This window comes from Mesocricetus auratus, unplaced genomic scaffold, assembly GCF_017639785.1.
Source record: "Mesocricetus auratus isolate SY011 unplaced genomic scaffold, BCM_Maur_2.0 Super-Scaffold_100009, whole genome shotgun sequence".
Lineage (NCBI taxonomy): Eukaryota > Metazoa > Chordata > Mammalia > Rodentia > Cricetidae > Mesocricetus > Mesocricetus auratus.
In genome coordinates, this window is record NW_024429193.1 from 61908311 (window position 1) to 61928310 (window position 20000).

A 20000-nucleotide genomic window follows, 5' to 3' on the forward strand; every position below is an offset into this window, starting at 1 on the left:
TGCTTCATTTCCTACTCCTTGCTTTCTCCTTTTCTCTGTGTTGGTATAGAGATGGCCTAGGCACCCTTGGCAAGGGCTTTACCACCGAGCTACATTCCCAGCCTGCAGTCACCCTTTCTCTGAATAGCTCTGACCTGAGGCCAGGTCACAACTGGATGGGGGCAAGTTTGTCACAAGAGCCTGGGGAGAGATGCCGTCTACCAGAGGCGGGCAGTGATCCCTGTGAACTAGCTAACACCGTTCCTGGAAAGAATCATGACTGTGGGATGGAGCACTCCAGCAGCCTCTTTGATATTGCTGGGATCGTCACCTCAGGTGACACCAGGTGAGAAGACAGCAGCATTGGACAATGGTCAGCTTCCATAGCTCCCTCTTCTCTAGCCCTGTGACTCTGGGAAGAGGATAACCTTCCTGACATCGTCTTCCCTGTCTGTTAATTATAACCTGCCCATAGGGCCTTGGAGAATGAGGGGTGAACATTGAGGGTCCACACAAGACCAGGAGCCACAATGGTGGTGTTACAGCTAGCTCCTAGTGTCCCTGAAACACAGGCCCCCAACCTTTAGAGGCATAAATGGATGCAGGGAGAGGCCTGCTGACCAGTGCTTGCCCCTGTACTCAACTCTGTTCTTTCCCCTGTGCTAGACTCTGAAGAACATTCTAGAATCAAGCCCCAAAGGTGAATGGAATAGGATCATGAAGTTATGAGCAAGGTTTGAACACAGCAAGGACTTGACCGTCCTGAAAGTTTTGTCTCCCTAACCATAATCTCTTCCCCTCCCTCCCTCCCTCTCCTTCCCGTGTGAACACCCTACTGTCCACCTTGCAAGACTCACATTTGGTGCTTTTAAACTTTTTTCTTTATTTAGACAGAAAAGAGCAACTCTTCAAAAGTGAAACTCAATAAATAAATAAGTGTAGAGAACTGTCAGAAATTGACTTCCCCTTCACACCCTTTACCATCCCACCCCCCACCGCTGTTCTTTTCCTAAAACCTCTTCCTAAAGAAAGTGATCAGGTAATAAACCCCTGTAGCCCTCCCCACACCCTTCCTCCCAAATACCCAATTACCCCCAAAGCAAAGGGAGAAATTAAGAGAGAGAGAAAAAAAAATCCAAGGGCAACATTGTCTAAAACTCCGAGAAAGATGGCAGCGTCTGGCTGGTTGGGCTGGGTAATGGTATTTACATGGAGGGGCCAGCAGAGACTGTAAACATTTTTAGGGATTCGGGGAAGGTCTTTTCCTCATGGAAGGAGGGTCTCTGTGACTGGCTGGCAGAGGGGCAACCCTCAGGGCTCCCCGACACCCTCCTTTGAGGGGGCCTTGGGGAAGGCAGTGAGTTTCAGGGCTGGGAGCCTGGGATTTGGAGACATCCTACCTCTGGCTGAGGGTGGAGGGGAACGTGAGAGCCAGCCTCTGAGAAGCCCCTACAGTGGGGAAGAGGCTGGGGTGAGGACTTGGGAGAGAGGCTGCCTGGCTGCCCTCGTGGGCTGGCACAGCTACTCCAGGCCCACTGGGGAGAGGAAGTGCGAACGGTAGGTGCAGAGGCCCGACTCGGGGGCCTTAGCAGAAGGCAGATACCCTGAACCTTCAAGCCTATTCCCTGCTTCCTCACAAAGGCCAAAAGGGCACAGGGGAGGAAATAGGCTCTTGGAGCCAGGGAAGCAAAACCATGGCCCTTCAGAGAGGCAAGGTGGTGGGAGTGAGCCAGGTCCCGGGCCCTTAGGGCCTCGAAGCAGCTTTTGCCCCAGAGTCCAATCAAGGCCCAGGGGCAGATGTGCAGAGAAGGCCAGGGCCAGTCATGGGAAGAGAGTGTCAAGTATCCCTTTCTCTGTTATCTCCAGACCTGTGAAGGAAGGAAATACGGGTGAAACACAGGGAAGATAGCCAATACCGGTCACGGGTTTCAGGAAGCGGACAGGGAGTGATGGCACCTATGATGGGCTGCCTGAGAAAGGCCTTGTCCTGGCAGAACCATCCGCTCACTTCCCCATCCTTCCAGCTTGAGACGGGGGGGGTGAAACAATATAGAAACGGAAGTATCTGAAGAAAAGTCAAAAACTGGCTGGGAGAGTCAGAGCTAGAGGGGGAGAGAGGCAGAGGAATGAGACAGGCAGGCAGGCAGAGAGAGCTACGAGGAAGAGGGGTGCGTGGACAAGCAGACTCCTGGAGAGAGGGAGCATCTGCAGAGCCTGGGATGACCCGGGAGGGGCTTTGGGGTGGAGTCTTAAAGGGTGACACCACTCCCAGCCCTTAGGTAGTGTTCTCATTCCTTTTTGGAAAGGAACAAAGGAAGCAAGAGAAAAATGCACAGACCACAAACCACAGTCACCAACCACTGTTGACCAAGCACATCCCGCGAGCTGCCCCCGGCCCTGAGCTTGGGCTGGGGGGGCACTTTCCCTCCATAGCCCCTCCCCAGATAACAAACAATTGCCTCCAAAGACAACACACTCGTTCCATGCAACTTACAGGGGCCCGGAGCAGGGGTCCGGGATGGGGGCTTCAGCCGACAATGGACACGGACCCTGGGCTGGGGACCCCCAGGGTGGGGGGAGTTAAGCAGCCAGGATTGGGGGGGAAAGGGGAGAAACAGAAATGTGGGTATTGTTCTTGGGTTGTGATTTTTCAAGGTTTGGTCCAAAGGAGATTAAACAAATCAAAAGTAGCCAGGGCTCATAGGTCTGTGCCCTGAATTTGGATGGCAGCCTCACTGGGCTGGAGGGACCCTACTCAGTACAACTCCCGGGTAGGTGCTAGTCCACTTCCTCTACTAGGCCAAGCCATGCCCCTCCCATCTGTGTCGGGCTCTGCCCCAGAGTCCGCTGCCTGGGAAAGTCACCTGCCGTTCAGGGCAACTGGCAACAGAACCTGAGTATTTCCACTTCTCAGGAAACAAAGTTTCAAAGCCAAGAGACTCTCTGACCCCCCAGGTCTCTAGAGCAGCCTCCTGGCCCCCCAACCTACTCCACCAACTTCATCCAACCCAAAGGAAAACCAGAAAGAGAAAGACACAGACACATGGACACGGACCAGACAAACAAGACCAGATACTGTGGAAAACTGGGAACAGACACAGGTGGAGACTGTGGCCTCTCCTCGGTGTGTGTGTGTGTGTGTGTGTGTGTGTGCTGGCAAGAGACACAACTGATTGAACAACAGCTGGATCCTCGTTCCATATGCCCAGTGTCAGGGTGGGTTGGTGGTGGAAGGGTAGGGGATTCACTTAAGGGATCTGGCTGCAGTGTGTGGAGTCTGAAGATGAGGTCACACGACAGAGCAGCACCCACCTGAAGCCCTTAGTAGGGCCTGTTTGCATCCTTAGGCCGCTTTAGCTGGACTTTGAGGCGCTTCATGCCAATCTGGAAACCATTCATAGCCTGGATGGCAGCCTGGGCACTGGCCGGATTGTCGAAACTCACAAAGCCTGAGGCGAGAAGGGCATAAGGCCCGGCCCTGCCCCATGCCACTGTCCTGCCACAGGGCCAGGGCTGCTTGTTTGGTTTCCCGACACCACCCTACTTCTTTCGGCATCTCTAATACCTAGAAGCCTGCCTGGGACACAGTAGGCATCCAGAAAGAATTCGTTGATGATAGATTTAATGAGTGAATCCAGTCCAGCCATTCACAAACTAGGATGTGCTTTCCAGTGTTCTTTGAAAGGCGACCCCTTAGCCTGAGAGCTCTAAGAAACCTGCCTTTTGAAAACCCTACCAATGACTTGAAGCAAGGGTCTGAAGCAGGTTTCCAACTGAAACCTACATCCTTTTGAAATCTAGTATCTCCAGACTATGTGAAATGGAATTGGCGAACGCGTACGTGTGTGTGTGTGTGTGTGTGTGTGTGTGTGTGTGTGTGTGTGTGTGTGTGTTATGGTAGAACATAGGATCTCATGCTTAGATTTCTAGCATCTCTAGCCCCGAGGTCGGTTTTTAAGGAGGAAGATAAAGCTGTGACCTTTTTACAAGAGATGGGCTTGAGTGTCAACTGTATGGGATGGTGGGTGTGTCAGAGATGGTTCTTTTGTAGCCTTGTATACTCAGGCTTTCAAGTGCTGAGTTCATTGAGACCCTAAATGCCTCCAAATGTGACAAACTTTGTTCTAAGTTAGAGTTCTAACAAAAGTGTCCATACTCTGTCTTTTTGGGTCATGTTCTTACCAAAACATTTGCTCTGATTGGTGGCCCGGTCAACAAAGACTTTGGCTGAGATGACATGGCCAAAAGGGACAAACATCTGGAGGATCTCTGAGTCTGTGAACTCCTGGGGCAGGTGGTAGATGAAGATGTTGCAGCCATCAGGGCCTGGGTGGCAGCAGAGATAGAAGGGAAAGCTCAGAGACTGGGAGACGCAGAGGTATAGGGGAAGAAGCTGCCAGTCAGGCCCCCCACAGGTGGGCCAGGGCTCCCCACTCCTTCCTTCTCACACACAGGGCCAGAGCTGAGTGTGGCACAGAGCCATTGGGAGTACCCGAGCCCACCACATGGGTGTTCTTATCCCTGCAGGTTCGAAGCTATCAGGACCCTGCCCCAGGCTGGCACCTTCCCGTTGTTGCTGCTGCTGCTGCTGCTGCTGCTGTTGCTGAGGTGGTGGTGGGGGCTGCTGGGCCACCAGGGCTGGAGGCTGCGGGAATGCAGGTGCAACCAGGCTGTAGGCTGCAGGATAGGCTGCTGGGATGGTGAAAACAGAAAAGGCTAAAGGGGTTCCCCTGACCCCTCACAGCCAGCCTTGTCTCCCCCCTCAGCCCAATGCAGTGGAACCCACAGGGCTGAGTGTGTCAGGGAGGGCTGCCCTCAGACCAAGTCCTGGGGCTGCTGCCCTCAAGCATCCATTCTCACAGGCACAGCTTGTCAGGAAGGCCTGAGGGTGTGGTTGGCAGTGAGTGTAGAAGCATGGACGTAGAGGTTCTGGATTGGTTTTCCTCCTGCCATCCCTCCCACCGGGGCAGGGCCTGGGCTGGAGTCCCTCACCTGTGTAGTGCTGCATTCCTGCATAGGCCTGCTGGAGAGGGTCCACGGGGGCAGCAGGGCTCTGGGCTGAGGAGAGTATCACAAGCCATGAGCGGGTCTGGGACACAACGGGAACCCCGCCAGCACCTCTCTCAGCAGACAGAGCCTCATTGGGGGTGGAGGGTGAGATGAGGAGGGGGATGCATAGGGCAGTAGGAGAAGGGGGAGAAACAGCCCCATGTCGGGCAGACAGGTCTGTGACTGACTTGCCACCTCTCTAAGTCTCAGCTACCCTCGCCAAAGCCCCAAAAATGCCAGGTGGGGTAGCACACTGCTCTAATCCCAGTACTGAGGAGGCAGAGGCAGGCAGAGCTCTGTGAGTTCGAGGCCAACCTAGTCTGTATAGTGAGTTCTGGGACTTGGCCACACAAAGAGACCCTGTCTCAAAAACACTAAAAAAAGAAAAAGAAAAAAAGAAAGACAGAAAAAGAAAAAAGAAAAGAACCCGAGGAGCATTTCTGCCCAGGAAGAGCAAGAAAAAGCACCTTAAGCCATGAGGTTGGAGAGGGAAGGTGTGTCATGGCTGTCAGCAATGGGAGTGGTGGCCTGGATGGCAGATGGAGCAAGGTGGGCAGGCAGAGAGCCCCACCTGGGTAAGGGTGAACCCCGTTGGGATACAGAGCATCAGGGGCAGGCTGCCCTGTGGGCTGGGTGGGCACCGGGCTATAGCCGTTGACGCCCAAGGCAGCGGGGATGGCAGAGACGGGCGTGGCAGCAATGGCAGGAGGGGTGCTGGTTCCTAGGAAGGAGAAAATGACAGCGACAGAGCAGAGAGACAGGCACACAGATGCAGAGAACTAGTTGGCACATCTGGGGGCCGAGTAGAGCAACAGCCCATTCTCTGGCCCCGAGCACCATTTGGACCCCATGGCTTCCCTACTCACTGTCACCGTGCTGTCATTACCTGCCCAGCTATGCTTGTCCCTAGCCCCGCCAGCCCAGGATAGGCCATACCTGAGGATGGAGTGATGGGGGTGGCGATGAGGCCGTTGGCATTGATGGCAGCCATGTGCTGCATCTGCACGGCAGCCATGGTGGCCATAGGGCTGAGGTAGGCACTGTGAGCTGCTACCAGGGCTGCCTGCTGCTGCATCAGCTGTGGGGTGTGGAGACAAGTGTAGGGCCAGGCCCCCAGACTGGCGCTCATCTCCCTCCCAAGCCCTCTCTGGTGTTTGGAGGGTGGGTCACAAAGGACATGGAGATGAGGAAGATCTAGCTAGCGTTGGGCGTGAGGGGCATGCTTACAGCCTGGGTGTAGGCGCTGTAGGCTCCAAACTGGAGGGCGATAGGGCTGAACATGCCCAGCTGGGTAGCCACCTGCTGCATTCGGCGGAGACCTCGCTCCTTCTCTGTGTCAGCAAACTTTACCACCAGGCTGGATGAGGCACCCTGGCCATGGGCCCACATGTCACAGGGAGAGCCGACAGCTGCTCCCTAGGGGCCTCAGAGCCTAGTCTCAGGCCCCCTTGGGAGCACAGTCACCACGGGGCCCAGTCCAAATGGGAAGATCCTAATCCCACCATCTCCCTGCGCTGGGATGTGTAAAGGCTAGACAGAACTGAGGAACGTGAAGTTAAATGCTCAAAGCCTGGACAGGCCTGTGGGGATGGGAAGGTCAGTGCTGAGAGGCATCTGTGCTGGCAACCCATAGTGGATTAGCTGTGGGGAGTGTTAATCTGACAGCTGCCATGATTCTGACCCCACACACCCCAGGTCTCACGGATTGCTCAGTGGAGGCCACTTCCCATTTTAATGCTAGCCTGAGCCAAATCAAACTCAAACTGGCACATTTGCAAGGACGGTCATAGTCTTAGACTCTCAAAGCTGAAGGGGCCCAGGTTCAGTTCTCTGTCCGATGTTGAGCTCTCTTCCTGTTCGGTGCCTCTCCTGCCTCTGCTAGAGACTCCTGAGTTGTGGGAAGGCCCACATCCTTGGGAAGCAGCTGGTTAGTTAGGTTCCCGCTAGGAACTCCAGCTCACATCCAGCTGACTTAACACCAGAATTCAGGTATCAACACATTCTGGGCAGGTGGGGCCTCTCAGCAAGGGTCCTGACTCCAGGAAATGAGGTGGGAGATTCAGGAAGGCAGAGAACAGATGGGAGATAGAGAGGGCTGAGGAATGGAAGGGAATTTGGGCTGAAGATGAGGAGTGGGTATAGGGTGTGATGTTTGATTGATTCTTTTGCAAAAACTTGTAAAGACATAAATGAGAAGTTCTATCCTGAATGGAATCTTGCTCTGTGCCAGGGCCTGGTGGGTGGGCCAGTAGGAAGACAAAGGAGGGGAATGGGGCTCACCGGCAGGGTCCGGCTGCTGTGGAGGGTGTTGATGGCTGCCTGGGCCTCAGCGTGAGTCTGGAACTTCACAAAGGCACAGCCTAGAGTGAATGGTTGGGGTGGAGGAGAAAAGGGGTGAGTGCCTACCATGAGGGCACCCTCCGGAGTCTATGGGTGAAGGGAGGAGAGGGAGGGGCTACCTTTGCTGGTACCATCTGGCCCCCGGAGCACAGTGCACTCGTCTATGGTCCCAAATGGCTCAAACATCTTCCGGACGTCCTCATCTGTCTGCTGCTTTCCTAGCATCCCCACAAAGAGCTTCCGGTCTTCTGGGGGTGGGCACAGGAGGGGAGTAATGTTCGAGGGCTCTCCCCGCCCTTCCCTTCCACTTGTACCTGTTGCTCCTGACACTACTCCCCATCCTGGGACAATAGCTCTAGGTGTGAAGGGCTGATGGTTGGGAACTGGCGTTCAGTACTGTGCGATACTCTTCTCAGCTCTGAAGAGCCTGAACTCTGCTTGGCCTCAGTCTTGTCATCTCTACGAATGGGCCAAATCTCTCCTCCTACCACACTCATCCATTCCTTAACCCAACTCTAAATAACTCTTCAGTACTGTTAGACGTCCTTCCTTAAGAAAGGCTGCCTCTCATCTCTTTCAAGCCCTGGGCCTGGGGGTAGCAGGAAAGGGGCTAAATCCAAAGTTGTAGAACCTACCTCCTCGACTCTCGCTGTCGGCTGGCTTGACCTGGATCGGCCTGTTCATCTATAGGAGAGAAAAGAAGGAAGCTTCCAGGACCTCCTCAGAACATCCAAGAGCCCTCCCTGACTGAGATGACCAGAGATTGAAGGAAGCAAAGTTGCCTCTGCCCTCTAAATTGATGAGAAGGAGAGAATAGGGCCAATCTTGTCTAGAATTCAAACACGAAAGGATTAAAAGTATTTGGGAGAGGGGATGTGTTGGAAGGTGTTCATGGGATACAGCTCTGGGCTCGGGTTGGCCTCAGAATGCCCGGGCCACCCATAGAGAAATGTCTGTCCATAGGACCCAGGTCTTAAGCCAGAGCTCAGCCAAGAGACTGATCAGCCAGAGCTGCCTCCATTCTGCAAAGTAGGAGCAAACAGGCTATCCCGTGGAGAACCCCCAAGGAAGGATGAGGGAGACCCCACAGAGGCCCAGAATTCCTTCTGACCCCTGGAGGTGTGTCTGCCTCTCTTTCTGCTCCCCTACACCCCTTGACCCCAGGGGGAAGGCACTCGGGCAGCACAAAGGGAGCAGATGCCCAGTCTCCGTGGCAACGGGAGAATGCGCACCATGGCAACCGCCCACTCAGCCTGATTTATCCGTCCCCGTCGCCCTGGCGACCGTGGTGATGTCATCACTTCTGCTTCTCCACACCCAGAGAAGGACTGGAGGGGGGGTGGGAACAGGGTATGCTGGGGGTGGAGGATTGGGTGGGGGCTGGGAGGTGGGGGAGGGTTCCCAGGAAAGCTTCCTGGTCCTGGAGGGAGGTAAGTGGAGTGAGCCCTGCAGGAGCCTTACTATTAATTCTCCTGCTTCCTCTTCCAGAACCAAGCCTTGGTATCTGAAGAGCTGAGAAAGCACTGGAGGAGAGGAGGCTATCCATGCTCCTTTGCCATCCTCACTGAACTCTACCCTCCAGAACCCTATCCTCTCCCGACACCCACAGTGGCATCCTTTGTTCAGTCTTCAGTGTGGATAGAAAAACTCCTAGTCCTATTCTGCATGTCTTGCTTGGCGAGTGAACTTGGGAAACACTCCCACAGGTTGATTTCCTCAACCAAGATGACGACCACGATAGTGACTGGGCGGAGCCTTCAGTATTCAGCTCTGAACTTCTCTTGCTATTGAGGACTTTGACAGCTAGGGTCACATCAGTCCCCTCACTCATGTGATGGTGGGACCACCTTAATTCCAGAGACCAAAGTCTAAGGTGAAGTATTCGTTTACATGCTAAGAGTGAGGCTTAAGGGTACTCAAAGTCATTTAACTGAGAGGAGACCCAGGTCCCAGGAGCAGTCTCTCACTACCTAAGTCATTTCTTTCCTCTGGGCTTCAGCTTCCTCCTCTGTAAACAAGAGGACAGGCCAGGAGTCCTGGAGTCAGGTACCCTCAGCTTGGGGACTCTAGCATATGGAGACCTTGAGTGACTTGAATTAACATGGAGAAATGCAGAACTATAGCTACTGGCTGGATTCGCCAGCCAGGTGTTCACAGCCATGGATCAAACTAAGACTCATCTCCAATGATATTCCTGCCCTGGCCTTCCCTCCCCCAAATCTCTGGGTCTGTGAGCAGCTGCTGGGGGTTGGGGGGAGGTCACAGTCACATAAATCCTCCTGCCAATCTGCCTCCAGATTTACCTTCTAGCAATCTCGGATTATCCCATCTGAGACTCAATCTCCTAAGGAGTGAGTGTGTGTGTGCGTGCATGTGTGTGTGTGCATGCATGTGTGTGCCTGTGTTATGTGTGCATACATGTGTGTGCATGTGTGTGTATGTGAGAGATCTTGCACTTGTGTAGGAAGATCTATGAGCTAGAGACTTCTGGTCATTCACGCCCTCTTCTTTATTCTTGTCACAACAGGAAATTCTCTTTCAGGCACCAGAGCAGCCACATCCACCCCTGAAGATGTGGAGACAGTCAGAGCCAGGGCCACAGCATGGGGCATTCTTAGGACTGGCACTATGCCCTTCCGAACAAGTCTCTGGGGAAGTTGCTGTTCTCTCAGAGACTGAGAGCCTGGGAGAGAAATGATGTCTTGCCCGTCCTGCACAATCTTCCAGCACAAAAATAGCATATCAATAAATACCCACAGCTGATGTGCATTCTCAGAGAGATGCAGCGCAGATCACAGTATGGACAGACTCCCCCAGTGCCCTCACAGAGGACTCCTGAGTACCCCAATGCCCATTTCCAGTCCCCCACTTCCTGGCCTGCCACTTCCTGTGGGAAGCTCAGGTTTGTTAGCTTGCCTGGGCACACCTGCCCCCTCCCCTGAGTCCAGCTGCGCTGTGTTTACCTGGCAACCAGGCAGGCGCCTCTTCCCTAGCTACCACCCACCAGGTGATAAGCTCTCCCAAGGGCCTCCCAAAGAAGAAGGGGCTATTTACACTCCAGCCAGGGAGCTCTGATCTGCCTTCCCTAACAGGACTACTTAACAGTCAGGACCCCACCTCCAAAGAGAGCTCACTCTTCCTCAAAATCCAATTCTCTTGAGGGTGTAGGTTGGGAGCCCTGTGGCTTCTGGCTTCACAGTTCCGGGTGCCCCAGAGACCACCCTCTCTGCCTCAAGCTGATGGGAGTGCTCATGTCTCCAAAGCGGGAGATTGATCCAGAACAGATGGGGAAGAATAAGCCAGGCAGAGGCATCCCTCACAACCAACTTCCAAGAGGCCACACCCTGCCTGCTCAGAATGGATCCAGGAGGGACCTGGGACAGAGCCACCTAGGGAACTCTTACTGGAGAGAAGAGGAAATGGGCCTCAACAGCCACAGGCCAGCCTGAAACATATCTCAGTATGGTAGCACCTTCTAGATTCTGGTTGATCAAGAGGGGAAGCACGAAGCAGGCTAAAATACACTGCTAAAATAGACCTTACAGGAGGGCTTGGAGACAGGGACAAAACTTACTGACAGAACTGTGCATTGGCTGACATCTTGTGCGCGTACACACACACACACACACACACACACACACACACACACACACACACCCGAGGGGGGAAATGGCAGGATAAAACCCTTGGTAGAGTGCAAAGGCAAGGGTGTGGTTACAGGTATCTGCTCCCTTGACTGCCCTGCACCAGTGTCCTCAACCCCTTAGCATGGGATCCTTCCTGGGAGAATGGAACCCCTCACTTCCTGTCAGAAACTATCAGTCCCTCTGGATTCTGTCAGCTGTGACAAAGGCCACCGTGGGAACTTTGTGTCACCTGGGAGGTCTGGAGCAAAGTGAGAGAAGCAGGAGGCCTTCCTTCCCCCATTCCCATGCCCAGCCCAGGATGAAGGGCAGGCAGCGTCTCATCCAGGCTGGAGTTTTGCCTGAGCTTCATAGGCCCCTGGAGGGGACAGATGCAGGGGATGTATCCCTAGCTGATACCTTGTCTTTGGGACGCCTACCCACCCTACACGCCATTCATCCAAGACCCTACCCTGGCCTTTTTTGGTCTCCTTCCACTGACCCTCCGGTTCCTGCAATGGAGGTGAAAATCTGGTTCGTGAGGGGCCTCCAGAGAGGAAGAGGAGGGGAAGTTGGAACTTAGAAGCTTGCATGTACCCCAGTCTGGCCTGTCATGTGCTCACAAGCATGTGTGCACGGACACATGTTCACCTAGATCCCTAGGCCAGCTCACATGCATGTACCAGGCTCTCCATTCTGAGCAGTGGTGATTCCTGTTGGTTGGGATGAGATGGTGGGGAGGGCTAGAGGGGGCTTGCAGAGAGTTTAAGTTGGGGGCGGTATAAGCAGCTCTGTTTTCTGTATGCCCACCCCATCTGTTCTCTTTCCTCTCCGGATGGATGGTCAGAACCATTCTCTGTCCCACATGGGGAAGGCGTGGAGGTTGAGCCAGATGTCTCAGTGCCCAGCAAAGGTTTACCATGGGCAGTGAGGTTTCAGGAAGGGCTCCCTGAGACTCATAGTCTGAGAGAAAACAGAAGCCCATCTACAGCCAGAGAGGCCAGAGGGTTCTGGATGCCTGCTCTAGGTTACCAGCCAAGGATTGTTGCACAGAGGCTGGCTCAAGAAACAAAGGCATGTCACCTTGCAGGAGGGAAGCCACCCCAGAGCACCTGTGCTTCCCTGCCCTCCCTGGGCACACTTGGTGGGGTCAAACCTGACCTTTCCCTATCATGTCAGCTCGGCCCTGGCCTGCTGCCCCCAAACTCATGTCCACCACAGACCCGGATCCACTGTGATGCCCTGTGGCTGTTTGCAGTGCTTCCTGGGAGCCAGGCAGGGAGCCTGTGTGATCTCAGAAATCACGGAACAGTCCAGCAGGCCCAGCTGCCTGTTCTCAGGGCGGCAGCACCCCTCCCCCATCTCCCCCCACCCAACCTGCCTTATCCAGCGCCACAAAAGAGTGCCTAGTGCCCCGTGCTCCCTCCAACACAGGTGTTCAGTCTCCTGTGCATGCCTCCCATACAGCTAAGTCCCCCCTAACATGGCTTGGGGACAGACGGGGTGGGGTGGGGGAAGGGGCTGCATATGCTCCTCAGAAAAGGTCCCATTTACTCCACTAAGTGTTCTTTTTTCACACATCTTCAGAAGGAAAGGGATGCCAGAAGGACTTCCTGGTGATGACAAGAGGTGGAAAATAGCTCGGTGTCTTGGGAGGGCTGTGGGTCCCCTGACAGTCCTAAGGCTCCTCTTAGTCCCCCTGACCCTGCAGAGTGTAGGACTCACCCCTGGGAGAGTCTTCTGTTCGTGCAGGGCGCTCTGGGCCTTCAGGGCTGAATCGCGGGCACAGTATGTCAGGAAGGCACATCCTGAGGAGACACAGGCAGAGACAGGGTTGGAGTTGGAGTGACTTCCCAGTTTCCGCTTCCAAAGGGGCTTCCCCAGGAGACTGAGAATGGGGGAGGCATTTCCTCTTCTTGCCATCTCCGCCTGCTGGGTTGGGGAGGCACCCCAGAGGGATAAAAATTATACCCTTTCTCCGGGGCAGGGGCTGGTGGTGAGGGACACAGGAGAGCATTTGATGTGTGGAGAGATGGGGCCGAAACAGGAAGAGCTGTGATGCCAAGTAAGGCCATGTGATTCTCTCTCTCTCTCTCTCTCTCTCTCTCTCTCTCTCTCTCTCTCTCTCTCTCTCTCTCTCTCTCTCTCTCTCTCTCTCTCCTCTCCCTATCCTCTCTCGTCTGTCTGTCCCTCTGTCTCTCTGTCTCTGTCCCTCGGCCCTGTCCCTCTCCCTCTCTTCTCCTCTCTCTTTCCTTTCTCCTCCCTCCATCTTGGCCTTATCTCCCCCCCCTTCCATTTCCCCTACTTCTCATGTCTCCCAGACTCCACCGAGGCAGGTGTGGGGAGTTCACGGAGAAGGAAGAGGAAAAGCAGCAGCCGGAAGTGCTTTTTCCTGAGATAGCGGGAGGTAGTGTGGCCCGGGATCCCCGCTCCTGGAGCTCTCCAAGTGCTGATCCGTGGCGGGTCCTGCTTAGCAGCACAGCTCTTGGAGAGACCTCCAGAGCATTTTCCTAGTAACTTTTTAAGTCCTACAAACCCTGTCCAGTCTCTCTTCTCCACGCTCCTCTCCTCCGCTCACTCGCTTTAGTCCTTGACTGCCCCGGTTTGGCTAAATCCCACTCTTTCTAGGTTGAACACCTGGCCAGCCATCCCAGCATTATCTGGGGCTACTCACATTATCAACCTTGTTGCTGTCTCCTAAAACTTGTCCTTCTGACCCTTCTGGAGTTCACCCCATGGCATCCACACCCTCCTCCATCTACAGCGTAGAGTTCCCCTTAGTTTTCCACCCCTGCGATCCCTGTCACTCAACTGAGTTCTCATTCAGCTCCTCCATCCAGTCCCCTGTCCCCGAACTCTGCTTCCAAATCATTCCTTGCCCGCCATTCCACCCCTCTGACTTCCCCCATCCTTTCTGCCTCCTCTCCAGTCTGGCCTGACCCCTCACCCTTGTGCAGCCCGGTGTACTTGTCCTTGATGACAGTCAGCTCGAAGATCCGGCCAAACTGCTCGAAGATGGGCTTCAGGTCCTTTTCCTCCAGATGCCTCGGGATCTGCCCCACAAACAGCTTGATGGCATCCGGCTCCTTCATTGGGGCGGCCCAGGAGGAGGGGCCGGGGAGGGGGAGCAGGGAGAGGCCCAAAGACAAGGGAAGCTGCCCAACCAGGAGGAGGCAGGTGGTGGGGCCCAAGGGCCCAGCAGGGCCGGCTTTCCCTTTGGCCCCCAACCACAGTGCTGATCAGAGGAGGGCTCTTCACACAAAGGAGGCCTGGGGAGTTGAGGCTAGGGGTCAGGGGTCTAGGCAGATACTGTCAGGCCACCTGGGGGCATAGCCCAAACAAATGGTCTCCCTCCCAGAGATCTGGCAAATATCCCAGGAGGGGGGTCAGGGCCAATAAGCCCTGGGGCGTTTGGGTGGTAGCAGGAGCTCTGGAGCTCAGAGGGCGGGAGCAAAGGCACAAATGCCAAAAGAGATGGGTCAAGAGTCAGAAGGCAACAGGAAGGAGGCTGAGGGGCTAGGGGCCTGATTTGGTTGCAAGCAGTGTCATGAGAGGTCCCTGCTCCTGATGTGGGGCAGGTGACTCTCTTGTTGGCTTCCTAGGGAGGACACCTCCCTTGTGGCTGATCCTTCTGCTGGGTCCGAAGATCCCTGATGCCAAATGCTTGATCTCTGATGGCGGCAGGGCTCCGGGGGTCCCTTCTGCCCTGCCCCCTTCAGGTTCTCCCTCGACCCCCCTCCCACCCCCACCCTGGATGTTTCCCCAGCCTGGGCTGCTGCCGGCTACTCCCGACTCTAAGGCTGCCTGCTTTCCCGGTCACCTGGGTCCCGGAGCTCTGCTCTCCGGCCGCGCTCTCCTCAACAAAAACCTCCCCCCTCCACACCCCCTCCCCACTCCCACCTCCTTTCCCCTGACATCAGTGATGTCAGTCTCAGGGGTGGAATACAAATTCTCTACTCTGGAGAGAGACGCATAGCCCATGCAAGAACCACTCCCTCTTTCTATCTCTATCCTCCCTGACTCTCTTTCCTCCCTAGAAGAGCAGCTGCTTTTGATAACAACCCTTCCCCCATCTTACTCCCCAATCAGGAGCTGGGCAATACGCTAAGATGGAGAATTTATAGAGGAGCCCTAAAGTGGGGTCCATTGTTCCGGGGGCTGGAGCTGTCCCCGGTGCTGGAAGAGGAAGAGAAGACCCAGGAGATGGAAGCTGGGGGGTGGGGAGTAGAGGGGAGTCTGGCGTTTGGGGAGCCTGAGAATGAGGACCTAAGGAAGGAAACAGGGAGGAGAAACAGAGAGAGCAGGAAGGCAGGCAGGAAGGGAGGTGTAGATGAGGAAGCTGTCACAGGGTCTTGGGGAAAAGAGCAAAAGTGAGGTAGAGAGGAAAAACGAAAGCGGTGCAGTGAGCGAGAGAGACAGTGGAAGTGAATGCAGAAAGAGGTCTGTATGTTTTTCCAGAAAAAGAAGCAGGGAAAACTATAGCAGTCTGGCATTTGCAGACACCCCCTTCCTTCTCTCTGGGGGGTTTGTGTGTATAAGTGCATGCATGGACAGGTAGGCAGCAGCTGGTGGCAGCTCTAACTTGTAAGACCCCCATTTAACTTATCCTACTGCTCACAGAGTCCAGCGTGGTATCTTGCTCATACATAGTAGGTGCTTAACAAACACTTCATGCAAAGAGCCTGTGGCGTGTGGGGATTCCTGATTCCTTCAATGGGAAGGAACGAGCACTGGTCCTCTAGAGGGCGAGTATCAGTTGCTCCTTCATTTGCTCAGAGTCAGATGAGAGGAGCCAAAAAAAAAAAAAAAAACACTTTTAGGGACTATTATTCCCCCCAAAACAATAATACTTCTAATCCTGATCATGCAGTCCATGGTCCAGAGGAAGGCTGGCTCTCTGCTCGCTCGGCACCTGCTCAGTGCAGAGTGGGTCTGCGGGCAGCAGCTCTCAGTGGTAGCTGTCCTGGCTCACCATCCACACTTCACTGGCAGCTTCTGTAGAATGCCCCGCTTCCCATTCTCCCACCCAGAACAGAGCTGATGTTTCTAGAGTGGTATTTCTGAGGCTCCCAGATGCATCCTGGAGTCCTCCATTCCTGAGTTATCACAACAAGCAGGTTCCTCTTCTGGAACTGAAGTAATGGAACCATGTGGTAGGCATTGTTCCAAATGTGTGAGAGTTTCTAACTTGTTAAACACACCACCCTAGATGATACGGATGAAGAAACCAAGCCACGAGTGGTTAAATAATTTGCCCAAGGTCACACAGCTAGAAACACATGTAGCTGAGATTCCAGGCTGGGTAGGGCGGGTCCCGAATCCATCCACACACTGCACTCCTGCACCCAGCATTCCAAGTGGGAAGCCAGCCTCTCTCCCTCTGTGCTCACTGATGCACTGTCAGGACTTGGTGCTGCCTCCTTCCGCCCCCTGCCCTGGGGACCACTTTGCCTTCTTTAACCTGGGTTTCTGTGGCCCGAAGCTACATTCTGGCAGGTGCGCATATTTGAGTGAATGTCTGTGTGGAGACTTGATTATACTTCATCACACAGATGCCCAGGTCCTCCCAATAGGGTGCCCTAAAATGGGACAAGAGGGTGAGGTAATAGGGGACTCCATGATGAGTGACTGGGAGATGCCATGGCAGTGCCAGGGGGCCAGGAAGTGGAAAGCATCTTTCTCCACAGTAACTTTCCATTCACCCGCCCCACCCCCCACTTCTTGCTGTCTTTCTAATCTGATCTCTGCATTCATGGAGACATTAAACAGATCACACCCTGTGAACATGGGGGACCCCACGGATGGGCCCACTGATCTCATTACTCTGTGTCTTCTCAGCAGATCTGCCGCCCTGCTGCTCATTCAGGCTGGGGCCTAATCACATTAATTGAAATATTAAACATCCACAAAAACGAATTTCAATGAACCCTTCTGGCTCCTCCTCCCAGGCAATAACCGGGAGGTAGAAGCAGACCGTGAAGGTTCTAGATCCTGAGCTCAATTTCCAGTCCAGATTGGTCCTGCCAGTCTGAGAGAGGAGAAGGCTGAGTGGCCGTGGGACATCTCTGAAGTTCTTTCAGTCAGAAGGGATGCAAACTCTGTGATATAAAAACTAAGGGGGAGCCCCATGACTCCGGAGAAATGAGGCTTCAGGCCTTAATTCCCCCAAAAGATTTTCTCTGCCCACCATCCACAAGCGTGCTCTTTCCTAGTCCTCTTCAGCCAAAGCTAAGCTGCCATATATTAAAAGATTTAAGGGGCTGCAGAGATGGCTCAGCAGTTAAGTCACTGACTGCTCTGTCAGAGGACCCTGGTTCAATTCCCAGCACCATATCATGACCAACAACCATCTGTACCTCCAGTTCCAGGCCACCTGACGCCCCCTTCCGGCCTCTGCAGAAATACATGCATATGGTACCCAAACATACACACAGGTAAAACACCTATGTACATAAAGTATAATATCTTTTTTTTTAATGGGGACAAAAGTGGCTGGGCACGCCTATAATCCCAGCACCCGGAGGCAGAGACAGGCAGACCTCTGTGAGTTCCAGGCCAGTCTGGTCTATATAGCAAGCTCCACAACAGCCTGTGTTACAAAGAGACGCCCTGTCTCTGTTCCCAAGAAAGCTGCTGATTTTTACGATTCATGTTTTATTTATATTATTATCCTATTATTAGGGCATGAGTGTGCCATGGCTTGCATGTAGAGGTCAGAAGACACTTTGTGGAGTCATTTTCCTCCTTTAAAATTTTAAAATTACATTTGTTGATTTATGTGTATGTGCACATATACACACATGAACACATGCCACAGTGCATGCGTGAAAGTCGAAAAAGTACTTTTAAGAGTGGATCCTCACGGGGCACTGGTGGTGCACACCTTTAATCCCAGCACTCGGGAGTCAGAGGCAGGCGGATCTCAGTGAGTTCGAGGCCAGCCTGGTCTACTGAGCGAGTTCCAGGACAGCCTCCAAAGCCACAGAGAAACCCTGTCTCAGAAAAAAAAAAAAGAGTGGATCCTCTTCTTCCTTTGACCTTTATGTGGGTTCTGGGGAATCAAACGTAGGTCTTTACGTTTATGTGGCAAGTGTTTTACCCACTGGTCATCTTGCTGGCTTGTTTATTATTTATTTAATCATTTGAGACAGGTTTTCTCTGTGTAGCCCTGGCTGTCCTGTAATTCTACATAGACCAGCTGGCCTCAAACTTACAGAGACCCTTTTGCCTCTGCCTCTGGAGTGTTGGGATTAAATTCATGTGCCACCATGTCTGGCTTGTTTCCTGACTTTTTAAGGATTACCTATCTGTTTGTTTATTTGAGGCAAGATCTTCTGTGTCCCAGGCTGGACTGAACCTCACTGTATAGCCCAGGATGAACCCCTGACCTTCCAGCCTCTACTTCCCAAGAACTTAAGGTTACAGGTATTAGCCATTGTGTCCAGCTTGTGAAATTACTTTTAAAAATGATTTTATGAATAAATAAATAAATCTATGAGTCAGGAAGTGGTGGTGCACACCTTTAATCCCATCATTTGGGAGGCAGAGGCAGGCAGATCTCTTGAGTTTGAGGTCAGCCTGGTCTACAGAATGAGTTCCAGAATTGCTGGGAAACCTGATTGAGAAACCTTGTCTTGAAAACCAAAACCAAAATAAACAAACAATAAATTATGGAGCTAAGAGTGGACTTGGGAAGCAGACATAGGCAAATCTCTGAGTTTATGGCTAGCCTGGGCTACATAGAGAGTTCCAGGTCAGCCAGGGCTACAGTGAGACCCTGTGTTGTTTTGAAATCATTTCATGGGTCTGGGGAGATGGCTCAGAGGTAGAGTCCTTGCTACACAAGCATGAGGACCAGAGTCCAAATCCTTAGCACCCACAGAAAGTGTTGGATGCAGCGCTGAGTCTGCAGCCCCTCACTGGGCAGACAGAGAATGTGCATTTCTGCATCTCTGGGCCTTCCTTGTTGGTCTGGCCAGTCAGTGAGCTCTAAGTTCACTGAAAGAAAGATGGTGAATGATTAACAATGGACAATGACCTCTTGTTTCCACACATATGTACACAACACACGGTTACACAAAGACATTTTATTTAGCCTACTTTACTCAAAATACTATTTCAACATACAATGCATATGAAGTTATTGAGATAGCTTACATTATTTTCTTCCATTAAGTCTTCAAGATCCAGAGTGTATTTTAAATTTCTGGCATATCTAACACAGCCACATCTCAAACGTTCAAGAACTGAGAGACTGTGGCAGCCACACCACCTACAAAGTCTGTGGATTTCATTGTAGTCTCTACCTCTGCTGGATAGGAGGAAGTCGGCCTTAGCCTTAGTCTCTACTATCACCTGAGGGTAACCTCTGCTCTGGCTGGGAAAACATTACCTCTGACAGATGGCAGCTTATCTCTCTCTCTCACCATTAACTCTCTCTCCTAAAAAAACAGATAAACAACCCAACTGATTGCTAACCCAGATGGGCTCCTGGGAAGAGGCTTATAGCCACTAACTGACTCACCTGTGGCTGCAGTTCTGTCTGAAAATGTAGAGACCTGAAGATCGCAGAGAGATCCCTCGGTGGCCTGACATTTAGCTTGCTTCTCGTGCTCTGTCTTTGCTTTGGGGGACAGTTGTTTACAAGTCCCAAGAAGGTCTCTTGCTGGGCACCATCTCTGCGAGCAGGGAAGGCTGGCGTGCACGTGTGGGGCCTGTGTGTCTGTGTGTGTGTGTGTGTGTGTGTGTGTGTGTGTGTGTGTGTGTGCACTGTTGACACAGGCTCCTGCTCTTTCCAGGCAACTATTTTGAGAACTGTGGTTTTATGTTTCACTTACCCTTCTTAATTAGATACTAGAAGAGCAAATCTCTCAGTCAGTTCATCCCCTTTCTCTTTCTGTATTCAGTTGAGAGTGAGAGAAATAATTTACAATTTATGAGGAGCCCAGGGTGAAGAGAAAATTGATCTTCCAAAGGAAGTAATTCCAAAAAGGGAAATTCTGCCAGAGT

The 20000-nt window shown here is 53.0% G+C and overlaps 1 protein-coding gene and 1 long non-coding RNA gene across 14 annotated transcripts; one reads left to right on the plus strand and one right to left on the minus strand.

Moving 5' to 3' along the window:
* Nucleotides 1–842: 842 nt before the first annotated feature.
* Nucleotides 843–19534, minus strand: Celf3 (CUGBP Elav-like family member 3). 13 transcript variants are annotated; one of them, XM_040752277.1, is made up of 14 exons: nucleotides 19516–19534; nucleotides 13939–14044; nucleotides 12717–12799; nucleotides 8004–8052; nucleotides 7488–7616; nucleotides 7309–7388; nucleotides 6256–6399; nucleotides 5965–6106; nucleotides 5600–5749; nucleotides 4972–5037; nucleotides 4543–4671; nucleotides 4162–4305; nucleotides 3292–3428; nucleotides 843–1847 (listed from the first exon to the last, which is right to left on the minus strand). In XM_040752277.1, the coding sequence occupies exons 4-13, from the start codon at nucleotides 8050–8052 to the stop codon at nucleotides 3301–3303; spliced, it is 1161 nt and encodes a 386-aa protein (XP_040608211.1). In that variant the 5' UTR covers nucleotides 12717–12799; nucleotides 13939–14044; nucleotides 19516–19534; the 3' UTR covers nucleotides 843–1847; nucleotides 3292–3300. The 13 variants fall into 13 exon arrangements, with proteins under 13 accessions (XP_040608211.1, XP_012981902.1, XP_040608212.1 ...); XM_013126448.2 differs by lacking the exon at nucleotides 19516–19534 and adding an exon at nucleotides 14812–14866; XM_040752278.1 differs by lacking the exon at nucleotides 19516–19534 and adding an exon at nucleotides 14812–14828 and having other exon boundaries at nucleotides 13939–14077.
* On the plus strand, nucleotides 8671–10131 carry LOC121142415. The gene is made up of 3 exons (XR_005879433.1): nucleotides 8671–8718; nucleotides 8857–9241; nucleotides 9896–10131. It is a non-coding gene; the product is annotated as an uncharacterized LOC121142415 (long non-coding RNA).
* Nucleotides 19535–20000: the final 466 nt, after the last annotated feature.

What these genes read in the sequence shown, in the direction of transcription:
- Celf3 (XM_013126447.3), bottom strand. Translation starts at nt 14,083, where the DNA reads ATGAAGGAGCCGGATGCCATCAAGCTGTTTGTGGGGCAGATCCCGAGG. An exon ending in GTACACCGGGCTGCACAAGG is followed by an intron (nt 12,800 to 13,938) that starts GTGAGGGGTCAG and finishes GTGTCTCCTCAG; the next exon opens with GATGTGCCTTCCTGACATAC. An exon ending in CGACAGCGAGAGTCGAGGAG is followed by an intron (nt 7,617 to 8,003) that starts GTAGGTTCTACA and finishes GCCCACCCCCAG; the next exon opens with AAGACCGGAAGCTCTTTGTG.